Source organism: Ambystoma mexicanum, chromosome 10, assembly GCF_040938575.1.
Source record: "Ambystoma mexicanum isolate Mex_15411 chromosome 10, UKY_AmexF1_1, whole genome shotgun sequence".
Lineage (NCBI taxonomy): Eukaryota > Metazoa > Chordata > Amphibia > Caudata > Ambystomatidae > Ambystoma > Ambystoma mexicanum.
The window spans coordinates 1,149,666,685-1,149,688,982 of NC_090932.1; the positions used below are offsets into that span (position 1 = coordinate 1,149,666,685).

The window sequence follows — 22,298 nt, forward strand, 5'->3', positions numbered from 1 at the left end:
CGGGTGAGCAGGCCCTTTGCCCAGTCGACACCAGTACCCCCTCCCCCCCCAGCACTGCCCTTGAGGGCCCTTGACTGGCGGCTGTGCATACCACTCCTTGGAATCTCTCTGCCCAGCACTTAGCCAGTGGACTCCTCTGCTGGCATGGCACCCCTTTGCACTTCCCCTCCTGGCCTCACCAGCACTTGTCCTCCCCACCCCCTTCCTTACCTCCTGCACGTCTCTTCACTGCACTTACATGTCTGAATGCCACAAGGCCTAATAGGACCATGTTTGTATATTTACTGTTCTTTTGCGTAGTATTTACTCCCCTTGTTCCCTCCCCAATTGGCTTGTGGCGCTTGGAAACACAATTTGTTGTATAAGCGCCTAACAAATGCTCAATAAAGGAATATCTACTAGCCCACTCGCATTGGCAAGGATATTTTGTGAAGGCTGAGTACCATTTGCATGGTACTCGACCTTGCTGGTGGGTATGGGCATGTTTGCAACTTTTATTTGGCATGTTTGCAGTAAATGGCCAATATGTTTCACTGTGCATGGCTGACTTTTGGGTAGCAGAATTGCCCCAAACGTGAAGTGTGCTGATGGTGACATGCACAATTTTACAGAAAGCACTGGTAAATATTTTGGCAACAGTGACCATGGAGCGAGTGCATTTCTCTTGGGTCCAGTATGTACATTAAGGAACTTGCCCTACGGGTCTAGTTGGATTTTTAAGAATTTATTCAGCATTTCACTGGTTTATAAACTCAAAGCCTGCATGCTGATCTCATTGAAGGGGGTTATAATTTCGAATTCCAGTATTATCTACCATGTATTGTAGGAAACCCTATGTAGTTTGTTTGATGAAATTGTGTTCAGCTGCATAGCAGAAACCTCTGAGTGACACTGTCAGTGTGTCCAGATACTGTAGGTGATGTAGATAGACACGAGCCATTTATTAATCCCCCCCCCCCCTCCAAAATGTTCAAAATCATTCCTACGGTGCCGAACTAAAGTATGCCATATTGTCTTGAATGGTAGCTGGTGATTGCATCTTTTCTTTTAATTTTTCCACAGCCCTGTTATCTGAGAGATTGGGAGCTGCAGGTCAACTTCAAGATCCACGGACAAGGCAAGAAGAATCTGGTGGGTGATGGCTTGGCAGTATGGTACACAAAGGACCGGATGCAGTCAGGTAAATTGAAATGCACCGTCGGACAGCAGCATTGTCTTACAAAGGTCCCTGTAGACCTTTATGGTGGGGTTTGCTCGCCTGGACCAATTTATAAAGGTCCATATTGCACTGGTCTGGTTCCGTCCCACCTTTCATTATGCATTTTATTCTGATGCCTTATGCAAGCCTGTGATTGTGAGGAGAGTTTGTACTCATCCCCCCAGAATCTGCATATTTTATGTCTGTAACCTAGGGACAAATGGTGAACCACAGAAGACGACATGGAGCCGAAGAGGAGTAAGGAGTTTTCTTTATTGGTTCTTGCACTTTTCCAAGTCCAAGTTCGACAGCAGAGTGCTGCCATTTATAGATCTGCAGACACCAGACATCTCACAACAGGAAACTGAGGAAATGGCATTCCCTATAACCCCACCCCCTAACAAACCCATCTGGCCCAGTCTGGTTGAAATCCTCAAGGATTCCTTGCTTCCAAGGAAGTTTGTGTGCCCGGTTTTGTTTGCCCCCAACATGAAGAGGCAGAAACATAGGACAACAAGAGCACTGGTAAATGACAGTCAGTGCTCTGGGCCTTCAAATTATAAGCAAGAGCTGGAAATGTTAAGACTGGGAGGTAAGCAACCCTGAAGGCTGGTGGCTTGAAGGTAATGAATTCATCTTAACCACTGGCAATTGCTCTGGGCAATTCTCAAGACCATTGTTTTGCAGCCTGTGTGCCATTACAGAATGGTAAAGTCAATAAACAAAACGAGCTTGGTTCCACCTCAACTAGCAGTCAACCCCAAACTACTAAATCGCATCCCTTCTGAACAAGACCACAAGCACCCATAAACACGTTTTCGGCTGCATGAGGCTGAACCATATCTGGGGTTGCTTGTGATCTTATGCAGAAGACATGCGACCTAGTAGTTTGGGCTGGACTGCCCATTTGAGATGGTACCAAGTCTGATTTGCATATGGTCTTTCTTCTTTCCATAGTTGCATGACAGGCTGAACTATCCTGGAGGGTTGTTCAGAGGTTAGGTTTGATTGAAAATGTCCAGCCATCAAGCTTTTGGTTTGCTAAGGTCTGAAAGAAGTCGGTCTGTTTCCTGAACTATTTCTGTTGGACGGATGCTCCTCATTATATCGGATACATACTGTCAATTTACCTGAGAACTGCACTTTACCCCAACATCAGCAGCAGATCTTTTCTTGTGCCCAGCAGCTCCTTCCATGGCACCGCCTCAGTCCAACTTAAGTTCCTGTTCGCTGCCACTGTAACAGCCTCCCCACCAGAAACTGAAGACTGTCCCTGTGCACCCAAATCATTGCTTACCAGTGGTAGGAAATGACCAAAGATTCCGGACCATAAATTTACCTGGACTCTGATTCCTTCCTGAAAGTCACTCTGATCCTATCTTTAACATTTGCCCTCTTCAAAATATGCCCCTATGGAATCAGGGCCACTGCCCTGCTCGCTGGTTGTAAGCTGTTCCGCCTTTCCCATGGTTTCTATGAGAAGAACTACCAGTTAAGCGGCACCCTGCAAATACAGACGGCCAAAATTGGCACCTGAAAATCCTGTTTGAACTTTTAACTTTGCGAGGGCTTCTAATCCGCAGGGGTATGGGCCAGAATGATCCTGAAAACTCTGACCAGGTTTCGCTCACCTTTTTTAACTTGTGTAACATTCTGCAAAAGATAATTCTGTTGCCCAGCCCAGCTCTTAAGAGTTGACCATGATTGCCCGACCACTGCTACTACTAGTTGTTAGGAACAGACTAATGGGCTTTGCACAGGGACAGATGAAGAGTTTTTTTTTTTAATTTATTTTTATTTTAACCAAACGAAACAACAAACAATACAACTTTTCAGGACATACATAGTCAACATCAAATCGTCACATTATCCATTATCATTCTCCGTCCTCCCCCTTCCCACCCCCCAAACTTGAGGCGGTTCATCCGTGGCATCTACAGGAGCATTTTCGGGTATCGCAGTGCTTATGGACTCATCTGGGTTTCCTGTCTCGTCATTACCCTGGTGGGGGGTTTGCCATAGAGGACACTAATTGTCGCCAGGCCATCAGGGCCCTACTTCCTCTTCTCCCCCTCTGGTAAACGCTTCAAACCATACTGCGGATTCCGCTTCCGCCCATCTTAGGAGGTCCGCCCACCATATCTCTACTCTGGGTCTGTGGGCTGCCTTCCAGCCCATTGCGATCCTACGCTTAGCCAGGATATAAGCCAAGTCCTTCATCTTGCTTATGTGCTTTATATTGCGTGGCCTGGGAAAAATCCCGAGCATGCATGCCCAAGCCGATCCCACATCCAGCACCACTCCCCCACCGGCCATTTTAGTTTTCACTTCCTCCCAGAATCTATGCACCTCGGGGCAAGCCCAAAACATATGCAGCAGCCCTGCTTCTACCTCCCCACATCTAGGGCATTTCTGTGTGGTCGAGCCTCCAAACCTTGCTATTTTCCCGGGAGTCAGGTAAGCTCTGTGCGTGACATATAACTGAATCTGCTGGAATCTCGCATTTCGGGACACCTTTTTATGGTACCTTTGAGCTCTCTCCCACTGCCCCTCTGTCATGGGTCCTCCCACTTCCTCCTCCCAATCTTGCCTCCGCTTTAACAGCTCCCTCCCTGCCTTTGCTCTCAGGAGCTCATATATCCTGGATATTTCGTGCTCGCCCTCTGAAACATCTTACATCATTTCCAGGGTGGCATCTGGGTCCTCCGCTAGCACCGTCACAGGCCATCTCTCCCTCACCCGTTTCATGAGCCTGGCGTAGGTTATATATTGGCCTACATGCACCCCTGTCTCATCCTGCAACCTTTGAAATTCCAATGCCTCCCCTTCCTGCCATATATCCCCGAGGGTGGCTAGGCCCACCTGCTCACAGTATCTACGGACCACCTCCAGCAATTGAGTCGTTCCCGCACAGTGCCACCAGCGGGGCCTGCTGAGAGAGCGGGTCCGGGTCACTCCACGTTCTGCGTCAGACCTCCCAGCCCAGCCTCAATAAACAGGAACAGATGAAGAGTTGGCTCACAACTCCCTTCAGTCTACAGACCTCTTTGACACGGGAAGAATGCTAGGTACAGCTAGGCTGGAACCCCTAGGAAGAACCAGTCATGTAATCCGGTCTGGTTGTGAAAAGGTTTCAATTGGCAGTGCTGCATATTAGTGGGCATTTGGATAAAAGCAAGCCATGTCAGTAGTATACCCCATCATGGTCCTTGGCCTTCCCTTCCTAGATGATAGGTGCTAAGCAAATACTTACCCCCCCCCCCCCCCCCCCCGAGGATAGATGGTAGAAAGCAACTAAGGAAGGGGCAGCAAAGTTGAAGGAATGTGAGCTATCCTAATAACACAATAGGGAACTGCAATGATGAAGTGGGGCTTTGTAGTCGTGCACAGCAGTAGAGGGACTGCCAGGAAAGGAGAGGGTAAAGCAGCAGGAATAAGGAGACTGCAATTGCTTCAGGGACAACTCGTGAGAAAGAATTGCTTCAAAAGAGTTAGTGATGGGCAAACTGTACTGGGGCAATTTGAGGTGCCCCATGTTACTGTGGTAGGACACTTAAAGCGATAGAAGGGCCGGGCAACTTGGAGTTAGGGAAGAGCGCATCGGCGGGGGAAGAGCGGTCGAGACTGCCGAAGTGAGGCAGGACTCAGAAAGCGTGCCGGTGAAGCACATAGCTAAATGAAAAGCGAGCAGCAATCCCTTCAGAGAATGGGCAACATTGTAAGGCACATGTGTGCCCAGTGCATCTTCTGAGTTGATAGGTAATTGACTCTGCGGCAGGGCTGTGGACGCACCCATGCTATCCAACCTTTGCCACTAAGTGGGGTTGACAAAGCTTTCAGGAAACCAATTTGCCTAGGATGAGAGCAGTACCCTCCCTCTCTGGACACAGGTTTAAGTGGATTCTCCCTGACAATATTACATTTTAAGGCTGATCATTCAGTCACCTAGGGACCCACTTTCGGCTCTTTTGTTGCTATGTTTTGTTTACTGTTGCGTGTCAGTAATTCCTGTGTCCATGTACCTGAAAAGTTAAATTAAATCTAGTTAAGCCTAACTGCTCCAGCAGTTTACTGAAACAAAAAAAAATCTATTTTTAACTCCTGCTAAATTATATATGAAGACTTTGCATCTGCATCACAAGACTTTCTCTTATTCTGTTCAGGTTGTTTATCAAGCCATGTTGCGATCTAATTCATTTCTTTTCTCTGATGTATATTTTATTTCCCCCTTGTACCGAAGAACTGCTCACATTTACTGAAGCAGTAAGAATGCTCCCATATACTTTCTTGACCTGCAATTAAATTTTTTTTTTATTTTTTTAAATTTTTTTTACTTTCTCATTCTGGCAAATTAAATTCAAAGTTTAAAGTATGCCATGAAGTACATGTTTCCCCTCCAACTAACGCTGCTTGATGGTTTGAGCAAAGGTACCTGGGTGGGGCAGGGGGGGGGTGTATAGTAGGGGTCGAAACGAACGTTGGATAATTGGGAGCTAAAAGCAGCTCATGGGTTTTGTGGGGGATCAGAAGGACGCAGACTGAGGGCATTTTGAATGAGATATAATAAAAAATAATATGGAGACCTAACTTTCTCTACCTCTATGGGGTATTCCCTACCTATTTCACTAAGGTGCTCGTCGGTCGTCTTCGAATGTCCAAAAAGAATACACTTTCGAATGGATTGTGTCCTCACGCGTATTCCTCATCTTTGATATTCGTAGCTAGCCAGCTCTGCTGCTTCGGAAAAAAAATTCTCGCTAGAGGGCGCTGTGCACGATGTCATGGCATCTCTGTCCCTCGAAGGCCGCTGTAGCGTGTCGACGTCACCAGTAGTACAAGTATCTTGTGCCGCACCCGTTGGCTTCAGTTGCGTTTTATCCGAGTAATAACAGCGCACTTTGTTTTTCTTGTGAAAAATGTCTTCTTCGACTACTTCTACCACTAATGTCATGACTGTGGGACAAAGAGGTCGTTAACGGATCCTCACTGCTTCTGCCTTTTGGTGCCTGGTTTTAGTTTATTATTTATATAGTGCGCCTAACCCTGAGGTATCTGGGGGCTTAATCATAGAAAAGATGTTGGTTACAGTTGCGAAAGAATAGTTCTAGGGACCAGGTTAGGGGTGGTCAGAGGGGTGGTAGCAACATTCAACAAGGTTGGAGATGAGACGAGCAGCACAAATTACATAGTCTAGGGACTAGTAGTCCTGGATATAAGGTGCGCAATACGAGAGGGCAAGACAAATCAAGAATATACATTTGGCAAATGATAACAAATAGTGGTGAATAATTTAGTGAATAACAAGACCTACAGCAAAAACACTATGGCAGAGTAGCAAGGAATTAATGATGCAGAAGTGGGCCTGGATTGTCTTAAATTCAAATGTGGCCGTTGAGGTAGTTAAGTGAGGAGTCATTCTTTCACTTTGGATCTGAAAGACCAGAAGGAGGGTTAGGCTCTGGTAGCTGGAGGGAGAGAGTTCCAGTATTTGGCTGCAAGCACTGGGAAACTTGACCCCCCAACCCCACTTGCCGTTTTCAGTTTATACTTTGGTATATTGAGGCAGTGCAGGTATGTAGATCTGGTGGGACTGGTAGATTGGTGCCTTGAAAATTTGTCTGACAGATATTTGGGGGCTATGTTGGCTGGGCATGTGTGTGTAATGACAAGTGTGCAAAGTTTAGTTCTGTCGCGTACTGGTAACCAGTGAGTGTCACGTCTGAAGGTTGAGATATGGCTGGAGCGAGGTAGGTTCAAGGCACAACAAAGGGTGTTGTTCTGGAGAACTTGTAATTTGTTCAAGTTATGCTCAGAGGAGCCTAAAAATAGGGTGTTGAAATAATCTAGTTTTGACCAGATCAAGGCTCTGGCTAACGTGAGGCAACTGTGGACAAAAGGTTTGACACCGTTGATTAATTTGTTAGTGTATGCAGTGGTGGAGGCTGTGAAATTTACTTAGTTTTTTCAGTGAGAGGGTGGAATCTAAGTAAACGCCAAGGGTTTTAACCTCTTTGGCAACTTTGATGTTGCCATCAATGTTAAAGGCTTTGTACCAATGATTATTAAGACTGGCTTGGGTGCTGACTATCAAGAGCTCCGTCTTGTCATTTAAGCAGAGGCTGTGTGTGGCCATCCAGGCCTGTATTTCGTGGTAGATTTCATTAAGCTTTTCAGAAGCGCTCTCGTAGCAACCAGTGAGGGTGACGGTGTCATCTGCATAACTAGTGTAGGTGACAACCAGGTTGTCAAGACGATCAAAGAGGAGCTTAGTAAAAAATATTATAAAGCGTGGGAGAAACGCAAGGGCCTTTTGGTACTCCAGAGTAGATGGGTCTGGTTGTTCTATTTGTCAGGAAGGATTGGATCCAACTGGCAGCATTTGGTGAGAATGCTGCTGCGGAGGAGAGATGTTCAGTCAAGATTCGGTGGTCCATAAGGTCAAACGCTGCTGATGGGTCCAACAGCAGCAGGATGGCCGGATTGCCCTTGTCTTTAGCTCGTCCATTTTGGATCTTTAGATCCAGAAGGGCTGTTTCCGTTCCGTGTCTGGGTCTGAAGCCAGACTGACGCAGGCAGAGTAGGTAATTCTCTTCCAAATGTTTTTAATTTGGAGATATGCTACTCTATCTTTAAAAGGAATTGGACCGTGGTTATGGGTCTGTAATTTGTCGTTCTGTTTGGATCTAGGTTGGTTTTTTTGAGGAGAGGCATGACCAGGCCTCTTTGAGGTTGTTGGGGACTAAGCAGTTTTTAAAGCTTGCGTTGATCAGAGCCGAGATGAAAGGTGCCAATTCTTTTTCGCCTTCCTTAATGATTGGGTCAGGGCAGGTCTCTCCTTGCAAGTGAGAGGCTTTGAGGCCTGAGATTATGGTTACCACTTCTTCACTAGATACTGGGGAGAAGTGGATGGGAGGGCAGGGGGGATGTTGTGGTGTACGCAGGTTGGGTAAGTGGGTGCTGGATGCAAGACTATTCTTCTTAGTCTCGATTTTGTATTGTAGTAAGACTAGTTTGTCTGAAACCTTTCTGGATGTTGGAACACCTGGCTTTATCTTAGTGCAGTCTTCTGTGGGAGGTGCTGGAGACTCCATTTCTCTTAAAATAAAGAAGAGCTTTTTGTTGGTGATTGCAGCTTTGTAAGTGACTGCTGCCGAAGCGAAGTTTTCCTAGTTAGCGAAAGACAGGGATTTTCTCCAATTGGCTTCCGATAGTCTTTTGACATTGCGTAATGCTTCTAGTTCGGCTGTATACCATTTGTTTAAATGGGCAGCCGGTTTTGCCTTTCTAAGTTTAAAAGGTGCAATTTGATTTAGGGTGTGTTCTATGGTGCTGTTGTACAGGTCAACCAAAGAGGAGGGGGTCTAGGTTTGAGTTGTGAGGGAGACCGGTGATAGGTTGTAGCAGTGGTAGAAGGTTGTCAAGCGTTATATTAAGTTTGTTCCTAGACAAAGATTGTGGCGCAAGTGCGGCATGGGTGCTAGTTTGGCTGTCTTTCCGGATGGAGAAGGTGATGCAATGCAGTGGGGCTCTGACCATGCACACGATACATTGTGGTTAGTGGTGGAACAGTTAGTCTGCCAGCCAATCCAGCATTCTGCCTTTGGAATGGGTAGGTTTGTTAATGTGCTGCTTAAATCCTGGTTGTGTAATGGCGTTGTCTAATGTGGTGGCATTAGTATCATTGGCGTCATGTAGACCTAGATGAAGGTCTCCCAAGAGGATGATTTGCGATCCCACCTTAGTGTTTAGGAGGAGATGGCACCTGGAGGTCGATAGATGAGGTGAAATAGGAGGGTGCAGGTGTCAGAAAGCAGTAGTTTCACTGAAAGGAGTTCTGCTAACGGTAGACCAATGTTGGGGAATTCAATAAAAATCAGATGGGATTTGGCTGTAAGGGCCACTCTGCCATCTTTAGCGGAGCCTCTATCTGCGCGGATGATTGTATAGTTGTCTGGGATGGCAAGGGATAGGGAGGGACCAGCTGCCGGATGTAGCCACGTTTCTGTTACGACCAGGAAGTCAAGATTGTTGGAAGTAATGAGGTTGGCAATGTCAAGTGCGTGGGCGACCAGGGAACATGCATTGACGAGAGCACCTTTTAAGGGTAGAGATGTCGGTGTCTTTGGCGTCCCGAGTATGATTAGAGTGAGCAGTAGGGCAAGCATTTTTGCGAGGGTGAGTCAGCAGGGGGGGATTGTCGTTTGGGAACTACTGGTTATCCCGAGAGGCTGATGCTTTATGGGAGATCTTGCTTGAGGGAAAGCAAGAGCCTAATCTTAAGTTTCTCAAGCTTAGCGGACATGGGACCAGGGGAGTGGGCGGTGTGGCAAAGCGGGTGATCCATTCAACTGGGGAGATGGGGGGTGGGGATAGCATTGGTGGGGGTGGCTGTTTGCAAGATAGCTGTCGGGCGTGGAAGCATGGGCTGTAGGGTAGGTAGGAATTTGGTAGGCGCTATGTAGTGAAATGGTGGGACGAGGGTTGCCATGTTGAGAGTAACTTTCCATAGGGAAGCCATGGAGGTGGTGGGTGGGCTGGCTAGAGGTCCAACAGATGCTTGACGCGGGGTGCAGATAATCTGGTGATCACTGAAGTGCTAGAGGAGCAGCAGCGGGCTGTGAGCACCGTAGAGGTATGTCTAGGCAGCACAGTTGAGCAATAGGCTAGATGCAATGACCGGTATGCATTAGGCTAGATGTGGGCAACACCTTTGAGCAATAGGCTAGATGCAGGTGACGGTTATACATTAGGCTAGATGTGGTACAACACATGCTATTCAGTGACCGCACGTGCTGTTGATGGGGCAAAGCACTGGCTGTTATAATGAACAATGCAGTTCTGATAGGCGATGCAATAGGTAAAAACACAGGCTGATCTAATAGGCAATGCAATTCTAATAAGCAATACAATGGAAAAGATGCAGGCTGTTCTAATACAGTCCAGAAGTGAAGCACATGATTTTCTGATAGTGCAATAGGTAATACGCAGAGGCTAGGCACACTGCACAGAAAGGGTACTGGGCAGTGTTGATGGGCAGTGCGTTTTCTAATTAGAATAGGCAATACCTAGTAGGACAAAGAAGGCTGAACATGAGCGCTATAGATAGAAACATGATTTGGCGCATGAAATGTTATGTGTGGGGAATAGGTAGAAACGGGGCTGCATGAGATGGGTAACGTGGAGGGAAATACTGTATGGGGCAAAGCAGCATGGCTAACATGGTGAACACGTATAGTGAATTCAACAGGCTATGCAGTTGGTATCGAGCCCGAGGGCGCCCTAACTAGATGGCCTGCAGGATATAAGTATCAGGTCCTGTCAGTCTGACTGAAACAACTCTCAGGGAACGCAGAGGTAAATTGGCAGTGGGGAGGGAAGCTTTGAAAGCTACTTCGAAGAAGTATTAAAAAGTTTGGTGAGTCGAAGGACGCCACTCGCATTAAACATTCGAAGAGGTCCTGGCCGAGGAGTCGGTCGAGACAATCTTCGTCTTCTTCATAGCATATGTCTCCCGCGTCATCGGATACCTCTACAGAGGTTATAAGATGCCAGACTTGGTCGGATTTCCCTAGCAAATGGAATGCTTTTAGGGAGAATATGATGCAGATCTTTGAGAATGCGCCCTCAACGCCCTCAAGAGTCTCGCAACAGCCAGACGCCGATCACTCCTTTTGGATGACTCGGGGTGGGGGGGGGCGGTAAAGGTAAAAAACTACTTCAGTAAAGTCAAGTAGTAAATCGGAGACTCGACCCGACAAAATGGTGTCAAAGGAATCCACTCGTGAGTTGAGTCCGTCTCTGATACCGGTGAAGAAGCAAAAAACGTCAATCTTTGACGATTTTGTTCGTAGGGCTTCACCAACTTTCGAAAAGGATGACATGACGGACATCCTAGACCAGTGTCCCCAAAAAGACCCAATCTTACCTTTTTCATAAGGCCCTTCAGAGGAAGGTGGTAGCTAACTGGGGAAATTCCAGAATCTGGTCCTGTTGTCAACAGGAATTTCTCTAGGAAATATAGACCCTCAAACAGTGACCCTGACTATCTCAGCAAACATTCTATGCCTGAGAGTCTGGTAGTCCAGGCTGCGACTTCGACCCGACAGTTTGCCTATCCCTCTATTCCCCCGGATAGAGACGATAAAGTGGATGCATGGGCTCGCAAGGTTTTTACCTCAGGCGGTATGGCCCTGAAGTCCACTAATGTTCCCTGTACCCTGGCTAGGTTTACTTGCACCCTGTGAGAATGTATTCGTATGGCGACTGATCATATTCCAGAAGGTGAGGAAAGAGATGGCTTTCTGAATTTAGTTAAGGATGGCATAGTGTCTCCAATCAGGATTGGCTACTGCTCACAGCATTAGAAGATCCATGGCTGCAAGCACTACTACGCAGATTTGCTTGGTTGAGAAAGTCGGGGTTTGCAACGGACGTGCAGGCCAGGCTACTCAACATGCCCTTTGATGGCTCGAGGTTGTTCGACAGCAAGGTAGATGAGTCTGGAGAAGCTGCATACCTTCAAGGTGGCGGCTAGGTCCCTCAGCGCCTCCATTCAGCAACCTCAACCTTATTTGGGCTCCTCTTCCTGGTGATGTCTTTGATTTTGCTTCTGTTCCTCAGTTGGTAGATTAAGAGGACAGGCCGCACAAAGAGGGCAAAGAAGATTCCCTCGTGGTGGACAAGGGGTGTTAAATCAGCCCCAGCAGCAGCATCTTTACCCTCAGCTGCTGCTGCAGCCGCCTTTAAGCCACTCTGAGGCCATGACCCACAAGACCCCGAAGGCAGGCAGAATCTCTCAGCATCTGAACGAATGGAGGGGCATAACTTCAGATGCTTGGGCGCTGGAAACAGTAGTTCAAGGTTGCTGCCTTCCTTTTCTAAAAAGGCCTCGGGAGCCAACTCTGTCAAAATTCCAGATCCGCTCCTTGTGCAGGAAATCTTAACCCTACTAGAGAAAGGTGCACTAGAACATGTACCTGTAGCGGAGAGGAACAAGGGTTGGTATTGCCCTTATTTTCTGATTCTCAAGAAGGACAGAGGATTGAGACCCGTCTTGGACTTAAGAAACTTGATCAAGTTCAAGATGGTAACCCTTTCTCAGATCCTTCAGGCTCTCCAACTCCAAGACTGGTTGGTATCATTGGACCTTCAGGATGGTTACTTTCATGTGCCAATTCATCTCAAGCACAAGAAGTACCTGAGGTTGGCGGTTCTCACAATCGGTTTTGAGTTCTGCTATTCGGGCTGACCTCCACCCTGAGGGTTTTCACCAAGTTGGTGGCGGTAGTGGCAGCAAGTCTCAGGAGAGGGGGATTCACGTCTACCCCTATCTGGACGACTGGTTGATCAGGGCTCATTCAACCGAGCAAGCCCAGGAACATCTCACCATCACCTGCCACTCCCTACACAGACTGGGCTTCTCCCTCAATTACCAGAAGTTCCATATGATACCATTCCAAAACTCCAGTTCATCGGAGAGGTCTTGGATTCTTCCTCAGGGAAAGCCTCGCCTCCCGAGGTGAGGGCTCAACCCATTCAGCACATGGTAGTAAAATTCCAGAAGGGCCAACATTTTCCGGGCTTCGTTTTTTTTTTTTTTTTAGGCTGCTCGTTATCATGGCATCCTGCATTTTCCTGGTGCAAGAGGCCCGATTGAGAATGAGATCCCTTCAATGGGCTCACAGAACTCAGTGGTCCCAATTTTCAGGGAACATGTCAGATCTTCAAGTTCCAAGCAGAGTTGCTCAAGACCTAATTTGGTGGACTTGCGAGGACAACATTCTCAAGGGACAATCTTTTTGGCAACCATGACCGGAGAGAACTGTAGTAATGGACGCCTCACTCACAGGGTGGGGAGCCCACACCAACAAAGTGACAAACGGCGGTCGTTGGTCTCCATCAGAGTCGAAACTACACATCAACCTTTTAAAGCTGAGGGCAATCAGACTAGCTTTTCTGCCCTCTGTATGGGGAAAGAATGTCCTGATAATGACGGATAACACAGTGGCCATGTACTACCTCAACATGAGGAGGCGCAGGGTCACTGCCACTGTGCAGAGAGGCAATGCAGCTCTGGTACTGGACAATACAATAAGGAATCTGTCGGCAGTTCACCTAGCCAGAGAGCAAAACACAGCGGCGGACACTCTGAGCAAGCAGAGCAGTCTCCCACGAGTGGAAACTAGCTCTGGAAGTCATATTTCACCCTTTGGGGAACCCCTCAAGTGGATCTGTTCGCGACCAGTGTTAACCAGAAGTGCGATCAGTACTGCTCAGGGGAATTTCCTCCAAGAGGAGCTCTAGGGGATTGGGCCAGGAGGACGTGGTACCCGGACCTTCTGGACATGTCCATCTGCCCTCCAATAAGTCTTCCACAAAGAGGATCTTCTCTCGCAAGAGGAAGGTCTGGTTCTCCATCCAGAGGTCAAGACACTCAGCTTTCATGCATGGTTTCTGAGAAGCTTAGATATGAGGATTGGGACCTCCCGGATGAAGTAATGGAGATTTTGCCAGCAACCAAATCCTTGTACCGGTGTTGTTGGAAACAATTCAGTAACTGGTACAATGACAAGAATGTGGAGCCTTTTCAATGTGGCACTCCTATGGTGCTCTCCTTCTGGCCAATCTGGGGCTCCATATTAGAATAATAAAAGGATACCTGGCATCGCTTTCCATCTTTAAGCGCTCCTCTGACAAGGTTTCCTATTTCAAGATACCATTAATTTTACAATTTCTGAAGGGACTCACTAACGTGTACCCTCCAGTCCCTTTTCATGTCCCTGCTTGGGATTTAAATCTTGTGTTAAAGTTCCTTACATGTATACCCTTTGAGCCTTTACATTCCTGCCCATTTAGGCTCTTAACACTGAAAACTGTCTGCTGCCACAACCCTCGCCCAAAACCCCCTCTGGCAAGCCCATTGGCCAGGTGGAGTCAGGACTCTGGTCTCTAGAGCCTGCCATCCTCTTCAAAGGCCCTCCTGGGGTCAGTCCTGGCGATTATCGCGCCAGGCTCATACACCATGAAGAACATCTGCTCTGGAACTACTTTATTGTGTTTGTCAGCGAACATGGAGGCATCCACATAGCTTGGTTCCTAGGAACCAAGCTATGCGGTCTAGTGTTTTGGGTGTGGTGGCCTAGGGACTACTTTATCTGGACTATTTTGTTGGGGCTATTTAAACCACACTCGAGCAAGACAACACGCTTCGCGTTACTTTGCAGTTTGTAACGTGACGCTCACCGTGTCCAGCTATACCCACGAACCTCGGAGAAGCAGAACCTGCAAAGAGGCAAAAGAAACATTGTTAGCAGCAGCATCTTACCTGCAGTCTTCATCTCTAGCTTCTTGCAGCTCCTGTGAACAGCTTCCTTGAATCTGCACGCCTCCCGGACTGAACGACCTGAAAGAGGAAGACGGAGGCAACATTAAAGTAAGCATAAGAGACATTGCAAATTACGAACTGCTCAAAAGGCTTACCTGACTGGTCAACTCTCGGCTGGCACCACTCTGGAAACTCCACACGCTGAATAACACCGCGACCTACAAGGCAAGAAGGAAAACAGGTTAGCAAAGGTAAGACATTGCAGCGCTGCGCATAGCGCCAACTTACTGCATCATGGCACTCTTAATGTGCCATCATTTGCCAGCGAGGCTCAACAAAGCCAGTTTGCCGCACTGAAGCTCCGCATATCTAAAGGAGAAAGAGACATTATTAAACAAAGAAAGGCATGCAGGAATAGCAACAATACGAAAGAACAGCAATAAGACCTACCTGAACGATATCAAACTGGTCGGCGTCAGTGAAGTAACTGGACCGCACACGCCCACGAAAGACAACGCAGCCTTGCAAAGAAGGCAGGACGGATAGCACGCCTAACTGTACCACAAGGTGAGGAGAGGGCCCCAGAGGGGATGAAATCATGCGGGGTGTAGGGAGGATACTTACCCCGGTCAGCCAGTCTTGAACACACTCCTCCTGTATTTTCAGGTAGAACCTTCCCCGCAGATCACATCTGGGCACCACTGAGAAGTACACCAGTGAGTAACCCAGCTGGGTGGCGTCCCTGTGGATACCAGGTGAGCGTAACATCATCTTGTGGCAATAACATCAGCCCGCAGCGTAAGTGAGTTGCAGGCTCCTTCATGCAAACCTTCTTATACTACTTTTCATAAGGTAGTCCTTAAGAGTTAAACCATTGTTCTTGCCAAAAGTAGTTTCTGACTTTCATTTTCGCAAAAAATAACACTCCCAACTTTCTACCCTCCTCCTCATTTGGGCAAAGAGGAAGAAAGGTTTGTTAGGGAGAATTCTCATAAATGTGCTAAATCCCTCCACCTTAGAGACCCCCGACAACTTTGCTGGATTTTGAGGACTTTATTTTTTAACCTGGAGAGAGTGAGACCCTATTTTCCCCACTCTCTCATGTATTTTAATGTTATGTTGTACACTGTTTCCTTTGGTTGTGGAGTCTGACAAACTCCATAAGCATCACCTTTTACATTGTGTCACACAGCACCTTCAGTGCAATGGCACAGGGAAGTCTTTCAGATTTCTCAAAGGTTTAAATACCTTCTCTGGGATAAACTATTGTTTCCCAGAGCAGTAAAGTGACATTAACCTTACTAACCATTGTAACTTTGTAGACCCAGCACACAGTATCTTACACTAGGGTGCTGGAGGGGTTACCTAGTATCCCCTTTGTCTAGCTTCTCATGTAACATTTTTATCTTAGCCTTTTCTCACTGAATGGCTGGTGGCAGTGGTTTCCTTTCAACTACCATGGTGCGCATTTGCCGCGGGCTGCATTTGCATCTGCAGTAAAGCACCCAAGGGTGCCATTTTTGGCAAAATGTTCCCAGTCTTCTTTTTTCGCCATTTCTTTGTGGAAAGGTTCTTCTTGAGATTTACTCTGCGTGCCAAACCAGGTTTGGTCCCATTGTTTGCTTTGCCTTTGGCAGGATTCACAAGTGAAGCCCGCCTCTGGCTACAGGGTGTCTGGGGTAGGCAGGAAGTGAGAGAGGTGCCCGAAACTCCCCGTGCTTAGTCTCCTAGGAGACCCAAATGCACTCTGTGATTGGCTGGCTGACTGTCCGGCAAGGACAGCCACCCTGCTGGGTGAGTGACAGCTAGGCTGGAATGAAAGGGAGAGAACTGTATAAAAGGCGAGTCTTTTGGCTTGGAAGGCAGTCAACCACTGGACGAAGGAACCGAAGAAGTACTTGAAGACGCCTGCTGCAACTCCTGGACAGTTGATTTGCCTGGTGAAGCCCTGCTACAGTGCCGAAACGCCAAGTTTGCATCGGCAGAGAAGCCCCTGCAAGGACGACTTTGCCCCATGAGTTGGTGGGACCCATCAACTCCAAAGTAAGCCACCTGGACATCCATCTTGGAGCTGGTTGATTATCCAGAGAGTTGATCCTGGAAACCATAGAGCCAGGGAGAGGAACACCAGTTTGTGTGCGCCTTGCTTTTAAGTTGGCCAAGAGCTCCAGGAAGATCTTCTGGACTCCCAGGAAGCAGGACTGACCGAGCCTGAGCCCCCTCAACAGAGTGCAGGAACCCAGAAGCAAGGGAAGTCCATCTCAATAGCCAGGAAACCGCAGTGTTGCTATTTGCGGTCGATGCGATGAGCTGAAACACTGAACAGCCACTGAAAGTGAAGTTTGCTGGTTGCAAGTTTTGACGGTCACAGTGCAGGAGTCCCCCGACGTCCTCCCTCTTGTCCCCACGACTGAGGCCCAGGAACAGTGAGATCTGCACAGGGATAGGAGTCATCTGCTGCATCTTTTCTTAATTTTAAAGGTACTGTACAAAGTCTAAGAACTTACCTCTTGCTGTGGAGTTGCTTGCATCTTCTACTACTCACAAGTCTAACAACTTGTGGCCCTACATTGATTCATCTTTTTCTTAAAACTTCTGAAACATTGTGCAAAGACTTTTCTACTGGCCTTCAAAGAAGTGCTACAGCCCATATAGACTCTTGCCTATTGACTTTGGCTCAGCTTGTTTTAACTAAATGACTATTATTGGGGGATCTGAAAGTATTTGCCTGCTTAAGAAATATTTGTGGTATCTTGTTTGCTCTAATAATCTTTTCCCTTTTTGCTTGCTCTTAACTAAATCTGAATGCCAACAGTAATACATTAATGTCAACAGCACCCTAGCAATTGAAGTCACCTGTAGGTAAAGGTCTCTGCTGGATGCCATCCCAAATAGTTATTTACTGATTCCGAATTTAAGAGGGAGTGTAATTTTGAAGTATATTTGTGTGGTGTTTTACAGTGCTCCCTTGTGAAGAAGGCTTATATAAACTGACTGGTAAATAAATATCAAGAAACCGTGTGTAAGTGTCTGCTTGAATACTTGTCACTGTTAACCCCTGTGTAACTCCCCTACAGCTCACATTGACCCCTCTTGAGATGAGCCTGGCTACTCATCCACACTACCAACCTGTGTAGTACAAACCTGTACCAAAGGTTGGGTTCCTATTGCCAGGAGGCCAGGGGTGTTGTAGTGCACCCTAAGTGTACTGCATACAATCTTGCCTAACACTGTGTGTCCCCAGTTCCCTATTACCTTTATGATTAGCGACCGTCTCTAGGATCCTCAGTTCTTCTCCTTCATTTCTCCTCTGCACTGCGGAGGTATCTCTTTCGGCATCTGTGGGGCATTCTATGCTCTTACTCTCGGTTACTCTTGATTTCAACAGGAGCTGAGCTGCTTGCTGCGACTTCCCTGGGATATCGGCGCTGTTCTGATGGCAGACTGCCCACCATGACTCTCGGGGGTGCACCACCACCAGCTCTCAAGCTCCTCATTAGCCGGCTTTGCTACAGCTCTCGGGTACGCTGCTCTCAGCATTCCCTTCTCTGCTTCCCATCAACTTCATATCTCGCAGGCACCGTGTCCAGCTGCAGCTCCCCATCCTCTCAGGTTCACCTTCACAGGGGACAGCCCCTCCATTAACGTCTGTTTCTCTCGCACTCCTTCTCTTCCTGATGAGTCTTTGTCCTTTAATCCACTCATCCCAGTGAATGGCTAATTTCCAACTAAAGTAAGTCTCTTTCTTCAAGATAACATCTGTTCGAGGGGATTGGGTCCTCCGACGTATTCCATATCTATGACATGTAATCACCACAGCTGTGCTGCTTCGGAAACTTTTTTCGGCGTCTGCGTCCTGCGTCGATGCGCCGTCGACCTCCTCCGACGTCATCCGATGTGATAAGTAGGACGCACGACGCCCGTAGCCTCAGTTCCGTTTTTTCCGCGAACGTGTTGCTTCGTGAATCTCGGTTAACGCCTCGACTCTTTGGAGTTCTGTTCTTCTCGGTTCTTCGAACCTGTTTGTTTTGTGAAAATCCTTCGTGTGAAGATGTCTTCTACTTCGTCTTCGACCCCGCGTCCGGGCTTCAAGAAGTGCGGGGAGTTGTAACGCTCACCTGATTCCCACAGAGGCGCAGGTCTGGCTTCGAGTGCTGATGCTTCTTCAATGGTGAAGCGCAGGACTCTGAAGATGGACAGGAAGGGCCCTCTACTCTGGCTTCTCCGGCTCGCAGGAATATTCCCCTGTGCGTGAAAAGGGAGTATTACCTACTGACTGAGTTATGCTCAAGCCTCCCACTTTCTTCCAACCCTCCACGATACCCTTCCACGATTCCCCGTGAAGTCTCACCTTAGGGTCTGAAAGGACGAGCTCTCCATCCTGCTTCTGACGCAGGGGCGCGTTGAACCCAGTTACTTCACTGGATTGAGGTTGGATGGGAGTTCAGGTAAGCTTGATTATACTGGTAAGGCGCTGTAAAAGTTCTGTTGCAAGTTCAAAAGTTCAAGCTTTAAATAATAATGTTCATTGTCTTTTTTCAGGTGATGAATGAAGATTCCTTTGGAGACTTCTTGCAACAAAGCGCTGATGTTGATGCCTTTTCCCCATAGGGGCCGGGGTTCGGAATGCCTGAAATATGGCGCCGACCCGAAGTGAAACGTGCAGTTCCAGTAAAGATCTGGTGAGTCCTAGATGAGCGCTCAGGTGATGTTTTTGCATTCACTCTTCTAATGTCTGTCTTTTTTCCCCATAGGGGCCGGGGTCCTGCTTGGAAGCAGCAAGACCCGAAATGAAATGGGAATGACCCAACAGGTAAGTCTTAGAAGGAAACTGGGCTTTTCCTATTCCCTTCCTTCTCTCACCTCTTATTCTTGTCTTTCTCTCTAGGCTCTGGGAAGTGGCTGTGTATCCGGATGATCGCTGCTGAAGATGGAGGAATCCAGGAAAGGTGAGTGAAATGCAGCGCTGCAGCGATCGTAACAAAATGCTTTTAAAAATTGTCTTCCCTTTCAGGATGGTCGGTGATGTCTCCGTGGTGCAGATTAGCTGGTAGGTCTCTTGTCTCCCTTTGCAGGTGACCCAGGATGCTGACCGGTGTGGCTGAAGTCCAGATGCAGGAGCTGACACGGTGAGCGTCCAGCTGCGAGGAGCAGAACAACGCCAAGCGTGAGTTGCTGATCAGGTGTGGTTTAAATAGCTTTGGAAGAAGTTCCAAGTGTGTATCCTTCTCCGATCAGGTATGTATCCTTCCCCGACCACACCCGGGTGGAAAGTAGTCCCACAGGTAAAGTAGTTCCTATTCAGGCCTCAAGAGGGCCTGGATGTGGCAGCATGGTCTGCATCAGGTAAGTGCACATTAAAACACTTGAACACATGTCTAGCTTTATGAGCCTGGCGCCTAAGGCGCCAGGACAGAGGTCCAACATGAGCCTGGCACCTAAGGCGCCAGGACTGCGTCCAAAGGGCCCCAGCTTGGGCCCGCTGGCACTCCCCTGGGGGAAATGATGCCTGCCTCTGGGGTTGCTGGGTCGGACCTTGCTCCTTGGAGGTAGGCATCATGACAGGAGTGTGGGTCCAAGATGTCGGTGACGGACTCGCACGACGCCTGCCTCTGCTGCCTCGGGGAGGCCCACGACACGGATGACTATCGACTGCCAGTCGCTCACGTCCAAAGCCTTACGCGAACGTAAGAAGTTGTTGGTAGGTCGGGTGTCCAAGCCCCGGAAGTCGAGGTCTGCGGGGCTTTCGACTGATGATTCGAGGGGTGACACTCTGCGTCGGAAGTCTTGTGGGTCTCCTTCTAGGAGTCGGTCTCGCCACTCCTCGGCCTCTTCGAGGCATTCTCGGAAGCGCTGACACCGGTCGTCTTCCAGGTCCTCTTCGGAGGACTCTGCCCGGCACATTGCTTACCCCACCAGCCGTGCGACGCCCGAGGAATGGGCTTCCTTCGGGAATAAAATTCTGGCGATTCTTGAATCGCAGGGTACTAAGCCGTCTGCGCCCCCGAGTGGGGTCGGTCGTGAGAGGTCGAGAGACACCGCTCGCAAGAGTGGTCGGCACGAGTCACGGGAGAGGTCCCGTTCGGACAAGGAGACTCGTTCTCGACGTACCCGTTCCAGGTCCCGGTCTTCGACGCGTTCGAGACCGTGTGCACCTGTGAGATCTTCGAGGAAGACATCGACGTCTGAGGCGTCGACAGGCTTTCTCGAGGCTCCGGCTCCGAGGAAGTAGTCGAAGCCGTCGATGCTCAGGTCGTCGAAGGACATGCTGGGGGCTCCGGCTTCGAGGGCTGTGTCGACGCCGCCGATGCTGGCGGCGCTGCATCTGACGACGCCGATTTCGTCGACGCCAATCCTTTCGGCGCCGATGCCTGTTCTCTCGACGCCGATTCGCTCGACGCCATCGACGCCTTTCGTGTCGGAGGTTCCCCGTGGCATGGGGGGAACCCCCTAGGAAGGCTCTGGTTAAGAGCAAGCACTCTCGGGTGCCTTCTTTTCGCCACCTGGAATATATTTCAGAGGCGGATGAGGATTCTGATGGCCTGGTTCCTAGTCAGGTTCCAGATGAAATTGTCTCGGGCCATAGTCCGTTTGACGATTTGAGGCAGTCACTGCATGATGCCAGTGGACTGGACACCTCTCCGGAGGTGGAGTTTTGTAGGCCTGAGCCTGGCTCTCATGCCGATTCCTCGTACCGGCGCGTTATGGCTAGGGTTTCTGAGTACTTGGGATGGTCTGCTCCCCCAGGGGAGTTTGTGCAGGATGATCTAACGGACATCCTTGATGTTGGTCCCCCAACTGACCCGGTACTGCCGTTCCATATGGCTTTACAGAGAAGGGTGGCGGCGGCTTGGACTACTCCGGAGAGTCTCCCGGCGGTGGGCAGATCCTTGTCGCGAAAATACCGTCCAGCCAGTAGCGACCCCTGCTACTTGACCAGGCACCCCACTCCGGAGAGTTTGGTGGTGCAGGCGGCCACGGCCCCGGCAAAGCAGGCGTCGTACCCTACCATCCCTCCTGATAGGGACGACAAATGTTTTGATGGCTGGGCGAAGAAAGTGTTTTCTTCTGGTGGTATGGCGCTTCAGGCGGCCAACTCCATTTGTGCCTTGTCTCGTTTCACACACACTCTGTGGAACTGTGTTGCGTTAGCGGCTGAACATATTCCCGAAGGGGACGAACGGGATGGTTTCCTTGCTATGGTCCAGGATGGTAAGGATGCCATGTGTGAGTCCGTTCACTTGGCTGAATCCGTCAGTAGGTCCATGGCGGCGAGCACCGTGATACGCAGGTTTGCGTGGTTGCGGAAGTCGGGGTTTGCTCCTGATGTGCAGTCCCGGCTCCTCAACATGCCCTTTGACGGTGAACACCTTTTTGGCAGCAAGGCTGACGAGAGCCTTGAGAGGTTGCAGTGGGCGCTGCAGTTCGCCAACTTCTGCCTTTTCGTCCTAGGGGACAGCAGTGGTTCCTTTCGCTATTACTCGTCCTTCAGTAAAGCGAGAGGAGCTGGCAGTCAAAGAGGCCAACGCAGGGGTACCAGAGGTGGACGACAGGGTACCCGTGGTGCCAAGGCCTCTCGGGCAGTTGCCTCTTTGCCCTCAGGTAACGCCGCAGCCGCTCCCACTCAGTCATGAGGCCATGTCCCGTGGTTCGCCGGTTGGGGGAAGGCTGGCGCAGCATCTTGTAGAGTGGCAAGCCATTACTTCAGATGTGTGGGTTCTGGAGATCATAACCCACGGCTACTGTCTTCTTTTTCGGCACAGGCCTCGCGACAAT

General features: G+C 48.9%; 1 protein-coding gene across 2 annotated transcripts in view; it reads left to right on the forward strand.

The window, feature by feature from the left end:
* LMAN2L (lectin, mannose binding 2 like) overlaps positions 1–22,298 on the forward strand; it is a 336,208-nt gene that overhangs the window by 78,492 nt on the left and 235,418 nt on the right. For both annotated transcript variants that reach the window (XM_069619073.1, XM_069619074.1), the window contains exon 3: positions 1,063–1,180. In XM_069619073.1, the coding sequence (XP_069475174.1) occupies positions 1,063–1,180 (118 nt within the window). The remainder of the gene's footprint in view (positions 1–1,062; positions 1,181–22,298) is intronic.